Source organism: Seriola lalandi, unplaced genomic scaffold, assembly GCF_002814215.2.
Source record: "Seriola lalandi dorsalis isolate HSWRI2012SDOR001 ecotype SW California unplaced genomic scaffold, Sedor1 jcf7180002054748, whole genome shotgun sequence".
NCBI lineage: Eukaryota > Metazoa > Chordata > Actinopteri > Carangiformes > Carangidae > Seriola > Seriola lalandi.
The window spans coordinates 2,520,208-2,535,375 of record NW_019525301.1 but is presented as its reverse complement, the minus strand read 5'-3'; the positions used below and the strand labels follow the sequence as shown (position 1 = coordinate 2,535,375).

The window sequence follows — 15,168 nt, the reverse complement described above, 5'->3', positions numbered from 1 at the left end:
CCTATTCCAGGTGACATTCTCCGCCATGTACACTTCCCCTGCATGTTACCGTTTTCAAAATCCTCTTCACTACAGGAAACAACAACAACCTCCGAGCTGCAACCTACACACTGGAAATGATGAAGATCTGGATAATGTGCAGCCACACGGTCTTTGCTGCTTTTTTAGGCGTTTTCTTTGCGGGGAATCAGTCATTCTAATGACAAATGTAGTGCAAATGTTCCCCCAAAACATGTTCCCCATACACTATTTTGCAGGGACACTGTTGCTTCATCCTGGAAATGCAAACAAGCCAGAGCATTTCTCTCCCACAGAATGATAATAGGTGCAGCCAGACCATTCTCCAGTGCTGACACAGCGATGTGGAGATAGGTCTGGCTATGCAAAACTAACAATTAATTAGTCAAGCATTTCTGTTTTTTCAGATTAATTGACTTCATTCTTGGGATTTAGGTGATATTGACCAGGAGTGTACTGAGTTTTGTATGTGTATGGTCATTTACTTGTTGACAGGTAAGGATGAAGAAAAATGTTAAGGGTAAATACTATACATGTAGGCTCAAAATTGAAGCATTCTTCAGCTTTTTTGGTTAATTACCTTTCTTCTCCTTTCTTGTATCTCTCTGTGGTTTGGTCTTGGGTTATTTTTCACCCTCTCTCTTAATTTTCTAATTCAAATCAGTGCATCTAATCTGGGCTTAGTTAAAAAACATGTTTGACTTCTTGTGTGACATCATTTAATCATGTCTCTGTATTACCAAATTAATGTAAGATGCTTATTTTGAGGATTTCCTAATTTCTCAGGTTTATTAATAGAATTGGAATAATTGAAGTAATGGTAACTACAACACAGAGACAGTACATATATATTCTGTTCCTTAATTTAGATAGGAGCTACATAATCCACTTTGCCTGTAAAGTTAGTGATGGTTAGGACTGGTGGTGTGATGTTATGAAAGGCAGTGAGGTGTTCAGTTGTCCTTGGTGTCAGTGGTGGCCAGTGTACTCTTTCATGTTGCAGTCTGTTGTGGCAGCAGCATGTCTGACATGAACACAAAGAGACAGGACAAACTGGTCAAAAAGGCTGGGTCTGTGCTTGGCAGGAGTCTGGACTTACTCAGGACTGTTGTGGAGAGATGCATGCAATTTAAGATGGAGGCCATCTTGGACAATACCAACCATCCTCTCCACAACAGCTACAGCTGCAGCAAACGTCTCATCTCACTGCGCTGCAGAACAGAGAGGTTCAGGAGATCCTTTCTTCCCACTGCCATCAGGCTTTAGAGCACCTCAGCCAAAGGAAGTGGACTAATCTAATTATTATTGTTTATTTTTTATTAACTGTTTTTATTTTTATTATTATTATTATTGTTATTATTATTATTATTATCAACAATGAGCTAATGAACACATGAATTTCCCCTAGGAGATAAATAAAGTATCTATCTATCTATCTATCTATCTATCTATCTATCTATCTATCTATCTATGTATCTATCTATCTATCTATCTATCTATCAATCTACTGTGGAAATGGACATTGAAGTAGATCAAGTCCAAATGAAGTTGTCCTCATGTCGTTGCTCTACACACGACCCACATGTAGATTGATTGAGTAAGAAGCAAGTTTATAGTTATCACTAAGAGTAACAAGTAACTTATTATAAAATAAGATCCACTTCACAATACATTTACTTCAATAGAAAAAATGTTTTTACTTTCCTCAGAGTTCAAAAACAGTTGAGACAAATCTCTGGTGAAATAGTGTCAGAGGATTCAAACCGGAGTGTGTGTGTGTGTGTGTGAGTTTGTGTCACATATGTTTGTGTGAACGCGTGTGTGCGCTCACACACCGGGCAGCTTTCCCTCCCCGAGGCTGTGAGCGCGGGTGTGTTTCTGGAGACTCGGTGTCATTTGCCTCCAAACAGTAACAATGTTGTTGATCAGCAGTTGTTTGCAAACCGCCAGGAGGATGGAACTAATTTGATCACTCGCTATTCCCCCGTCTCTCCCTCTCTGGAGACCGTTTCAATTTGAGCTCTGTATACGTTCTCGATAGCGGCTCGCCACAAGTTGATTCTGACAGCAATTATGAATATTGTGTTCCACTCAAGTGGTTGTGAGCCGGGGAATAATGAAGTTCTCACCAAATCATCTGTTCCCCAAATCACTTAACTGCATCTTCATTAGGAACTAGGAAATCATAGTAGGACTCGACTAGCAGCTACATGGTGGTTGCTACATGACAACAAATTCGATTTATGGGCTTAATTTCACCTTAAAATCCCAAACCCATCCTAAATCACTGGATTATAAACACGGCTGCATGTACACGGTCTTTCATGATGGTTCCCTTTTTTTTTTTTTTATATCAAAATCATTGATAGTTGACATTTTCTCCTAGCACTGACTTGCCTGATTTGCCCATTTTAGAGCTAACACACAAACAGCACGTTGCCACATCTCTCCAGTTATTACATTGAATATTCATTTTACATCACCTCTTACTCTTTAAATGACGGTTCAGTCGCTGCCGTCGTGCGTTTCAACTGTCACTTCAGATATCAGATTTCAGTGCTTACTCATTAGAGGACATTTCCACTGCTGTCGTGGCTCAGACATCCACCGACATTTCAGCTGCCGTCTCCAGCTGACCGTTCACCCTCGATTACCTCTTACGCTTCAACTGTAGTTCAACTACTGTCACTGTTTATATACTGACTGACAACTCAACTGCTCTCATTTAACAATGAGGAGATGTTAATGAATCTATGGCAAGTACTGCTACCTTCAAAATGTTCACAGGCATTCCATTGTCACTCTCACAGCACTCGGTTAAGGTAAGGGAACGTCTGGTTTTACTACAGAAAACATTAATGGGGATTTCATACACAACTCATTTATTTTCATGTAACCAAAGCCACCATCTTTTCCAAAACTTGACCACGGTGCTTTTGTCACCTAAACCACAGACAGAACTGTGGAGGTGAGACCAGGGGCTGGTTTCACAAAGACACACTTGGCTCTAGCTTAAATATAACAGAGAGTCAGACTTCAGATAGACTGAGTCTAAACTCATCTGTTGCACCAATCAGTTTAGCTCTTGGCTATCTTAAACCAGACTGTGGTACAATGAACTCTAAGTAACTAAATTAAGATTTTTTTCAAAAAAAAAAAAAAAAAAAATGTCCGACTGAGGAACTGCATCCAACCCCTCGGCTCCGTTTACCCCAGCAAGAAATGTTTGTCTTTTAGAATAATGAACAGCCAGTCATAGTTGGGAAAATAGTTTAGTAATATACTGTATGAACGTAATGTTCAGGGGACAGGGCTGCACATGCAAACAATTCACATTATAAGACGTTTTTCATCTTTTGTCTTTATACTTGCAATTTTCAGTCCATCCATTAGCTCAACGGATTAATTGTTTAGTGGATAAAATGTCCATACCCATCACAATTTCCCATAAGCCAGGTGAACCGCCTCTTCTGAATGCATGTGCAACGTTTCAATATCCAGTCATAGAAAACAGAGAAAAGCAGCAAGTACAAGTGAATCTTTTGCATTTACCCCTGAGGAATTACTAGCATGTAGTTGTAATAGTTATTGATTCATTTTCTGTTAACTGACAAACTGATTAATATTTCAGCAATTGATATGTTTTTGACATTTTAAGAATGAAGAACATTATTTGTGTAATAATTTAGAAACATAGATGATCCTAACAGAATCATTAAAGGACCAAAACATTTTTAAACAATTTAAGGAAAAAATCCTCCATCATTGCAAGGGCAGACAAAATGAACTGTATCAAGTATTTAATATTAAGTATTTTTTATTTAATTTTAAATAAGGAAGCTGTTACACCCCCTTTTCCAGAAGTGAATGTCAGCTATTCTCACCTGTCTGGACCTCAGGGACCTCGGGCCAATGAGAATACTTCACCCTGTCAGAAAATCACCACGCACAGCTCTATCTCGGGAGTTTCAATGACCTCTGTGTGTGTGTGTGTGTGTGTGTGTGTGTGTGTGTGTGTGTGTCTACCTCTGTGTATGTGCATCGTATGTTCAAACCTGAAAATACCAAATGTGAGGAGGAGTGACAGCAGTGAGGAGGGAGGTGCGGACAGGTTGGAGAAGACCCCTAGCTCCTCTGGGTTGTGTGTGTGTGTGTATTTGTGTGTGTGTGTGTGTGTTTGTGTGTAATGAAATAAATGAATATATAAGAGAGGAATATTAAATCCTCCTTGTCGCTTGCTGCTGTCTTCCTCTAATATTTCTCGATGGAGCCAAATTGACAGATAACAATCATATTATGAGGCAGTCACACCTTCCCTCCACTGAAGCCTCACTTTTCTCTGTTTATTCATTTCTGTCTTTGTGTTTTTATTCTTTCATTTCACCTCTGCTTCTTTTTCTTTCTCTTTCCCTCTCTGTTCCTCCACTCTTGAAGTCTCGCTCGTCCTCTCTGACTGACAGGGAGGAGAGTTTGCCGACTGGCTCCGAACTCTCCTGCAATCCCTCAGTGACTGAGGAGCCAACAGCTGTTGTCTGCTTAAGGAGAGGTGACGAGTTAAAAGTCCTACCTGGATCACACACATGCGCAGAGAGAGAGAGAGAGAGAGAGAGAGAGAGAGAGAGAGAGGGAGATGTCTTTCCATCACTTCACAGGCCATTACATTGATTTACATTAATTTCCTGGAGATTTACCCTAACCCCACCCCTTAACCTAACCTGACCCAACCTCGTTACAGCTTTTGTTTAACAGACGTAGAGAGTTTTTCCTCAATACTTGACAGTAAAACTGCACTATGCATCAATTTGAACATTTCATATGATTTTCTTATGATTTACTGTATATCCATTATCAGAAAAATATTCCTACTAATGTTGTGATCATTTCTGTATTGCTCAGTCCAGTGGTGAAGGAGGTATAGTTCAGATAAAAGTACTAAATGTAAAAATCTGCCTGCACTGAAAATGCTGCCTCAGGAAATGTATGTGAGTATAATCAGGGAAATGTATCAAAAGTAAAAGTGCCCATGTGACAGATTGTTATTACTCATGCATTAATGTGTGGGCAGCAGTTCACTGTTGTGACTGGTTGAGGTGCAGCTAATTTTAAAGTATTTCTACATTTGACCTCATTTTTTTTATGATTCATTTTTTTCTTCAGTCACTTTATATGCTGTTTTTAGTGGCACTATTGGTTTTCGAGCTGTAATGTTTTACTGACTGTTTAGATTATTATTATATAGTAATTTTTACTGTTGTTTGTTTTAGTCATTATTTTCTTGTTCCCTCCATCTCTTTGATTTTTCTTTACATTATTGTTTTACATTATAATGTAATTTTTACTTGAGTGGAGCCCGGGAAGAGTAGCTGCTACCTTGGCAGTTGCTAATGGGGATCCAAATAAATAAATAAAAATAAATATACACAGGGTTGCAACTGATGATTATTTTCATTCTGGATTAATTTTTTTTGTTGTTTTTTTTTTCGATTAATCAATTGATGACTTGGTTTGTAAATCATTAGAAAAATGCCCCTCAAGAATAATTACCAGGAGCCAACATTACATTTTCAAATGATTTATTTTGTGTGACCAGTGGTCAAACCTCAAAATGATTCAGTTTACTGTGGTTTAGGTCACAGAGAAGAAGCAAATCTTCAATTTGATGAACTGGAAGCATGAAATATATATTTTGGTAGTTTAAACTATAGAACAATGCATCATTTTTTATATTCATGTGTTTTGTTTGTGAAATCTCAGTTTGTATCTTTTAACTATAGCCGATAAATGAAGTGAAGTAAAACCTTATTTCTTTAATATTTCTCTCTCAACTGTGGAGCACAAGTAAAAATAGCAAGTGCCTCATATTTGTATTAAAGTCCAATAGTTTAATAAATGTACTTAGTTTACATTCCACCGCTGGCCCAGCCTAATACAGACACATCCAAAGCTACCAGTCAGCTACTCCAGTCAAAACACTATGGAGCATTATCTTTTCTCTTGTACAGCCGGCTCTGACTGACAAAGCAATTTCCTAAATCTCATCATTTGCTCTGGTTATGATTTTATCTTTACAAAAGGAAATAAATCTGAAGTCCAGAATAATCTATGATGATAAACACATGGAGCTGCCAAATATATTGTAAGCAGTAGAACAACAGTAGGCTGGATTAAACCAGTTCACACTTTTATTTATATATATAAAAAAAGCAGCAATTAGTTTATTATCTCCTCATTGTTAATTCATGATCAATAGTTTAATTAGTTTTGCCCGATACCTCTTTGGTTTTCTGTCTATAAAAATGTACAATTTTCTGAACAAATAAACTGTGGATATTGAGTATAAGGAAAACATTTGTACTTAAAAACCTTTATAGTACAGGTAAATACTGTAGGTACATCCAGGGTTAGTTTTAAAATTTAACATACAAAAGAAAAACTTTATTAATTATTTTTTCACCAATATAATTTGGTAAGTAATCTTTTTCTAATATGTCACTGATGACATTCTTATCAAATTTCTCCATGGTCTAATTTTAATGTCAGAATATGTCCCATACAGAAATGTAATATATGACAATGTCCCTGTATCAAGAGTGATGTTGCCATATACGTATGTTAATTATAAGGGGATATATGTGGAATTATGAAGATATAAGTTTATAACCTATATAATAATACTAAAAATATTTATACTATGAATTTTTAGATGGTATAACATTTCTGGTAACAATATATATTTACTCATGTTTATTAAAACAAGATAGATATAAAAATCCTTTATTTTTATATATATTTTTCTTATAAATGTTTTATTCGTTTTAAATATGTTTATCTTTCCATTCTCAGATGGTATACTGTATAATATCAACATATATTGACAGTCTTTGGGATGGAAATATATTTAGCCTAAAATATATGTTTACAATATAACTATATATACATACATAAAAATACATATTTGTATGGACTAACTTTTGATAGATTTTATATATAATTTTTACACATGTTTTTATCTAATATGTACATTTATTTCATATGTGAAAATTCATATTTTACATTTTCGTATGGGGTGTCATTGATTTCTTAAATACATTTGGTTTAAACAAACACTTTTAACCCCTCCCTGACCAGGAGGACTTTCAGTCAAACATTACGTCATATTTTTATTCTGGGTGATTCAGTCTCACATTGACAGAAACTGGTAACTGGTCTGGTAATCATATACATTTTGGTTATTTTAAAGTGTTTTTTTTTTTTGTTGTATGAGCTTTTCTCACTGTTTTTTAAGTGGGCGTGGCTTCACTGTAAAACTGTGATGTCATGTGTTTCTGGATTTAGCATCATTGAAATAAAACTGTGATAATGGGGGTTGTTTTCTTGTGTTGCCAGAGCCACTGTCAATCAAATCGGATGAAACCACAGTCACAGAGTCCTGATGAGGCAGATTTAAACTGATATTTATTTCTGAATTTAAATTTGGACTCTTGCTCAGTTGGTCATGAATATTTTTTGCTGCAGAGAAAAAAGATTAAGATGTGAAACCAGGGTTTTAAATTTTAGTACAGAAAAAACATATAGAATATTTTTATTTGATGCACTGGTGCAGCGAAAAATGATGGAGTCTTGGGTTTGAATATTTAATTCAGTCCAGACATACTGTATAGCCTAAATGGAGAGGAGATACAGGATGTATATGTGATACTGTCGGATTGGGTGGACGATGATTTGAACCTTAAACCTACTTCAGGGTGAAATAAAATGATAAAACTATATGTTAAGGGAATTTTAATGTAGTTATTTCCAGTAAATGTGTGAATGTCTGTGCTATAATGTGGATGTTGTTGTTTCCTACACACTCAGTCATAAATCACATGAAAGTATCAGAGGCACAGTGCAGTTCACAGAAGAGGAGGACAGGCTGTGGTCCATTGACTGAGCAGAGGAGCGAGCTAACCCACATGTACGCACGACCTCTCTCTCTCTCTCTCTCTCTGTGTGTGTGTGTGTGTGTCAGGCTTGGATGAGCCGGCTGAGCTGAGTAGATGTGACCAGCCTAAGTGTGTGTGTCTCATATCAGTGTGTCCTCGATCGCTCTCACTGTATGGGGCACTTTAGTCCATTCTTCAGTGGCACTGGGAGGCACGCATACACACACTCTCACACACACACAGACACACGCACACATTTACAGTACACACCTGCACACATGTATGCACAGCTACACACACACACACTCTCTCACAGACTCTCAGTGTTTTGATGTAAACTCAATTGGACGAGGGGTCCAGTCAACCACTCCACCAGAGTCTTTCTCCCTCCATCCTCCTTTCTTTTTCCCTTCGTCTTTCATTGCTTCGCTCCCTGTGACACTTTTAACGGCATGTCACGCAACCCTGTGCTCACACACACACAGACACGCACGCACGCACACACACACACACCATGTCGTGATCTCAGCCAAAGCTCTGCACCTTTGTCAGGGGAGAACCACTTAAGCACGCTCATATACACACACATATTCACGCACATTCATGTCTGATTTTTTTTTTCCTCTACACACAAACACACACTCACACACTCACAAAGACACAGACACAAGTCCTCACCACTTAAGGTCTTCCTTTCACCATCTCGTGCCCACCCCTCCTCTCTGTGTCTTGTCTGGTCTCGTGTGTGCGTGACTGTGGCTGGCTTTGGCGAGGGTGAATTAGCACAACGACCCAGTTTGGTGCCAGAAGAGACAAGAAGTCAGCAGAGGATATATTGAAGAGCTCTCCTTTTTTTTTTTTTTTTCCTTTCACTGCAAATTCACTTTATGCTCTGGCTGCAATGATGTAATAGTAAGTAAAATAGAGGGTAAACACATCACCAGCTGAGAATTATCATACAGCAAATTCACTCTGTTTTTAGATGGATCCCATCTCTGTAACCTCAGATAACTTCCATTAACGTGTTACATTTAAATCTGCCTTAAAACGTGGAGAAAATCAGCTCCATAAACAAAATGTGACACGAGGTGATTTTTCCCTCCACCCTTTCCTCTGCTTTCTCTGTTTTGCATTTCTGTGCTGTCGCTAATTGCCTGCAGCTAATTATAGAAAGTCTGTAAGTGGCCCTCTGAACCGGACACACAGACACACACACTCGCAAACAGACACACACTCACAGACAGCTACACATACACTCCACTTCCTACATGTTTAAACACATTTTGACAAGGAGGCTCTCACTGTCCAAGCAAGAGGGAGTTCGCCGCCGGCCTCAGGTTGGAAACACCACAAAAAGAGATTTGTGAGTGTGTGTGTGTGTGTGTGTGTGTGTGTGTTAGTGTTGGGAGGAGGAGGAGGAGGAGGAGGAAGAGGAGGGGGGGGTGCGCAAGTGAACCGGTGTTGCATGTCTCGTTCGGCTCGTTTAGCTGACAAACTGCTTTTAGCATTTAATTATCCATCGCTCTGTGATTAATAGGTTTTAATTACAGTAACCCATGGCAACCTGAAGAATGCACAGGTCTCTGAATGAGGTCACCCTATCAAAACCCTGTGAAAAAAAAATATCACAAAAGACAAAAACAAACAGAATGTGTTTAAAAAAAATAAATAAAAGAGGATCAAGAATCTTTGCATCTCAAACACCTCATTTTTTATTCATCATGGACGGCTGAATGAGACACAGCTGTTTTCTCAGTATTCACCTACCTGAGGAAAATATTAGACCTCAGAAAAGCTTTTGACCAGACCTTGAACTCCTTCACTTCATTTATATTTTTTTTACATGAGCCACAGCCGGAGCTTCAAACAGACTCCTTGATTCAGTAGAAAGGTTCGAACTTTCCTGAATTCAAGTTATTTCCAAGGCTTTTTTCATTCTGCAGACATTTCTGCTGATGCTCCGAGCTCAGAGGAAACTTTCACACAGTTACATAAATGAGCAACTCTAATGCTTATATGAAAATTTTTCTACTGAGAAAAGGGGATGGCAAAAAATGACTGCCTTTAAGTTCTGGTTAAGTTTGGCCTCTATTTTTGTTTCGGTGCAACGACCATCACAAGCAAGTCTTGGTCAGTTTGGTATTTTCCTGACCTTGAAATCTGCTTTGCCCATCTGCGTGGGATTTTTGGTGCCCAGTGCAGAGCGCATGGTGCAAACAGGTGGGACGTTCATTCAGATCAGGTGGTGCAAAGAAAGTAGTTGGAATTTTAATGGAAAATGTGTCTTTTGAGAAAAGACGTCTCAGAACCAGGTCTGTTTTCTACCACGACGTCAATCTGCTGCCACAAACTAAATATTTGGAGCACATGTGAAGAAATGAAGAAATAATACTTAACTATTTAACAACTAAATTCATTTTTTTTCATTAAATTCCTGCAGCCATCTGAAGGCAGCACGACATACAGTATATTGATAAACCTGCAGCCTCCGAATTGAGAAGTGTTGTGTCACAGCGCCATGCAAATAACACCAGGCTGCTCCAAAGTAACCACACACACCTCTACACACATCACACTGGTCTGTTATAACTTGGAATTTTGCTGTTGAGGCATTTTTTAGGGGCTCTTGTTTTATTGTTGGAATGCTTTATGAAGCAGATGCTGTTGTGTCACATTGTGTCGAGACATGATGTGACCATTTACAACACGATACAGTAGAATTAAGACTGAATAAAACATCAAACGGCTTCATCAAACTATTTTAACTGCTTCAAAGAAACTTGTATGATGCGATGTGTTCACTGCAGCATCCAGACATCAATATATCTCCTATAAGAACTGCTGTTGTCATACCAGTGATAGGGAAGTGGAAGCGGGAGATACCAACTAACTCAGACTGTTGAATCCTTTTGTGGGCTTAGGATTTTTTTCCCATATCACTTACAAAACTGCTTGTAGAAGGGATGTGTTTGTGGCCTGTATGGACAGGAGGAACAATGGCTGAGCAGCAGCCAATAACTCTTTCAGTGTACATACTGTAACAGCATGTCAGGATCGTTATACGACTGTGACTCTAGAATCAGAACTTTTGGCATCACATGTGTGGTGATCCTTGACTCTGGGCCCCCCCCCATGCAGACTATTGGCAAATACTACAATTTACAGCTGTCCTCTAAACGCCTCACATGCAGACTATCAGTGGACACTACAATTAACAGATATTCAATGAAGGCCTCACATGCTTTATGGGAGGTTTAAGGGGTTTATAGTTTCATTGCAAAATGTGTCAATATGAGGGGTCATCGGGGGCCCCTCCCCTTTGGGCGGCCCCAAGCATTTGTCTGATTGCAAAAAAAAAACTGTCCAAATACAGAGAGCGAACATCAAACATCTGTTTCATAATCCTCTTTATCAGGTTTTAGGGCAGAGCAACAGTTCAGCTGAAGTTCACCTCGCTCTGATGAAGTTCACTCCCCTCCGGCTCGCCGCGCAGACTTCACACTTTGTTGTAGTTTTACATCTCCTTTCTCAGGCTTCTCTCTGGAGCTCTAGTAACAGGTCGGTTAGCCAATCAGAAGAGAAGAGGCTCTGAGGCTCTCTTTTAATTGGCTGACTGTTCGGGTAAGCACGTTGGATGGTGGGTCCAGGTGGGCAGGGCTTGGGGCGTGGCTATTTTGTTGTGACATCACAAAGTTCCAGGTTTTAAGGCTCAGCTTCTGAATAGAGGCTGTGTGCATTTCTCTGTGGACTGAGCGCTTTGATACTTTGACAGTATTAATATAGAACCTAGACCTGCTTTATAATCAAACTACACATGGACATTTCAATTTATACAATATAGGACTTGTAGGCTTTTGAATTCAAACTATAGTCACATACCTACAGTTTCACCCTCTTTGCCTGAACACCACGAACAAACGGTTGTTGTGAGTTCAAATTATAGTTTTTTCACAACCTAAGGAAACCGACTGGCAAACGCACCAGAGTTCTTTTGAACAACACCAAACAGGTAAGTGAAAGCATCGTCAGTTGACTTACCCACACAGGAGTCTCTGTGCTCCTCGAATCCGGCGGAGCACACACACCTCCCGATGGGCACCAGCCACTCTCCCTCGGCGCTGCAGTACATCTTGGGCGTGTCCCTCTCCTCAGCGTGATCCACACACTGACCCCTGACCTCCACCAGAGAGGACGAGTCAGCTCCCGTCACCACGTCAGTGAACACAGCCAGGTTGCGGCTCACGCCCACGCAACGTTTGTAGTAGACCCGCACCGAGGTGAGGGCGATGCAGGCACCAATGTCCTGGAAGGCCAAGTAGAAGCCTCGCCTGCTCAGAGGGCCCACACCTCGCACCTGTGAAGAGAGAGGGGCAGTTAACACCTCATCTCACACATTTCAAGTCATCAAAGGGGGTGTTCATTTCATTTTTTGACAGTAACTGTGTGCGTTCATGCCTCTCCTTGTTTTGAGGGGGTACATTGGAACAGGATCCAGCTGGATGTAACAACAAGGTGAAGCTTGAAGCCAAAGAACAAGAATGAAAGAAAGCATTAAAGACCCTCCGCGTGTGCTGCCACAAAGCCAGCAGTGGTACAAACAAAGTCACACTGCAAATTTCAGTGGGTGGTAGTCTCAACAGGCCAGATCTTCTTTATGCAGTGTAAATGATGCAGTGTAATTTCAGAGCCTGTTTTGGCCTGAAATTGCAGTTGTGCCTGAGAAGAAAAACTTTGCCCTAAAGCAGTATTTTTCAGCCCACTCCTGTAACACTGTCGAACTCATGATGGGAATGATCAGAGATGTTGTCTCCTTTGTTCCACACATTGCTCCTCTTCGTGAACACTTGATGCCTACATTACCTACAATGCAACATGACATGCTGACAATACAGTCAAAGATTAGGGTGTGTTATGCTATTAGCGGTTAATGTAGCCTAGAGCTGCTAGCCTCAAGCAAAGATGAGAAGTCTGGTAAACTCACATCCTTCTCTCCTTCTCCACACCCCCCACTTTCAAACTTGTAGTTCTCAGCTCCAGTCAACACTGACTCAAATGACATCCTTCAAAGCAATTCATCAGACTTCACATAGCTCACCCTGGAGAGTTTATAGAAGTTTTTTCACACATGCAGTGGTAGCCTACTCCTCAACACCTGGAAACTTACTATGATATATTAAATCAGTAGTGTTCCCCTTTAAGTATTTCTGCTGTATGTGACATGAAATTGTCACAACTACATAAGCAACAATCTTTCAATTTTTACTGTGATGGGACTACATCAGCCGCAACATGTTGACATGCTGACCCATGAGTACTCAATACTCATTACCACATTACTACATTATTACACGAGAACTCAATACTCATGACAAAGTTTGTCCACAGACAGACACATAAACTCCTGCCAAACCACAAAACCACCTCTGTGGTAGTTCTCGCTACACTACGTGTCACCAAACTGGTGAAAACAATGCCAGGAGCGCTGTCACAGCTGGTAAACATGATCTGATCGGCTTCATCAGGACTGTGTAGGAGTGATTTCATCAGATTTGACCAAACATCAACCCTGCTGCCATCAGGTTTTGGTTCAAATGTTGCTAAGTTCTGATTGGTGGAAGGAAGTATGTCACATCCCCTTTTTTTTACAGCTGAATCCCGCCCACTTCAAACAAGTGAGAAACAGAAAAAGAGAAATACAGAAATCTCTCCTTTGAAATAACCAAACCTGATGTCTACTCATGTAGGGCACCATTAGTAAGATGATTGAGAAAACCATTTTTCTGGGACTTATATTGCTTCTTTTTCTTTTGAAATACAGAATAGATTTACTTTTTCTAGCCTCTAAGTATTTAAAAGTTACTAAACCTGGTGGAAAGGGTCACAACTCATGACACCAACAAACTGCCCAATTTTCATGGGCTATAAGACAAAAAAGGAAACTGCTGCCCTGAGGCAGAAGGGAACTGCACCTGACCATTTTTTGTTTTTTAAATTTCACTTTAAGAAGTGAAGTTGTTGAACTTTACTGACTTTTTTATGTGCAGCACCTGTGGTGACTTTACAAGTGTACTTTCAGTACATAGTAAATGAACTTCTGTACACTTCTGTTCTGCACACAACATAAAGAAAGCAGGACATATGGATATATCAAACCTCCTTATGAGACAACTAGCTGGAGTTTGGAAAGTTCTGTCACTAATTCATGCTAGAAGCTCAAACAGTGGTTGCCACAGTGGTTTGCTAAACAAAACAGGTGGAACAGTGTGAACACAGCCTTAATTTAATCTCTGGACTGGTGTTTGGTGTTGTGCTTTGGCAGCAGTCATTAATCAACTGCTCCACTTCCAACAACCTGGGAACATGGATGTTATTATATTTCTGTATATTTGTGTTTTGTAAAATATCACATCACAGTAGATCTTGTTAACACCCAGGAACTGATCCAACACATTATTTCAAAAGTTTGTTGTGGAAGCATCTGAAATTATAGGGACACATTTACTTAGGCATCAAACAAACATCCAATAAGGTGACGTAGTAGAGTAGGACATAGTGTAGTTATCTCTAATTGACTTTTTAATAGCTACCTGTAAGTATAATAGTTTGATATGTCTTGATTCATGATTGTGAGGTAGATCTGCTCGGTCCATAAACACAGCATGTTTTGTGAGCGATAGCCATGGCATGAAAGCTCTTTACTGTATTTTTCATGAATTGACAATAAACTAGCAGATGAACTTGAAGGAAAAGCTGGTAAAGACCTAAAACAGGACATACAACCAGCTGTAAATTACAAATGACAAAATATTGTTAGTTGTTTCTTTTATCTCGTCATTGTTTCAGGTAAGAACTAAGCCTGGTACTTTCATATAATTGCTTAACATCACACATAAAGGTAACACTAAACTGAGCTACATTAAGCTCTATGGGCTGAATAAACTACCTGCTGACTAAATGCCTGGTCACACCTGAAAGTGATACACAAAAATGAATGTGTGTCTATGTGAAACAGAAGCTTTGTGATGTAGAGACTATATTCTTAGGTTAGTTGGTGAGCTGGTGCAACTGCTGTAGCAGGCTAACTGTTAGCTCACTAGCCAGCTGGGCTAGTGCTAGTCAGTCACAATAGCACCTATAGTGTCTCTGTATTTTCGTCCTACAGTTCTGCTTACTCCCCCCAGGCATTTTGTTCAACATTGCTCACCATTTTGTTCAATAAAACAGT

The 15,168-nt window shown here is 39.5% G+C and overlaps 1 protein-coding gene across 1 annotated transcript in view; it reads right to left on the bottom strand.

Annotated features, from left to right (window-relative positions):
• The window catches only part of epha8 (eph receptor A8), a 126,488-nt gene that overhangs the window by 53,875 nt on the left and 57,445 nt on the right, over window positions 1-15,168 (bottom strand). The window contains exon 6 of the mRNA XM_023424631.2: window positions 11,982-12,297. Within this exon, the coding sequence (XP_023280399.1) occupies window positions 11,982-12,297 (316 nt within the window). The remainder of the gene's footprint in view (window positions 1-11,981; window positions 12,298-15,168) is intronic.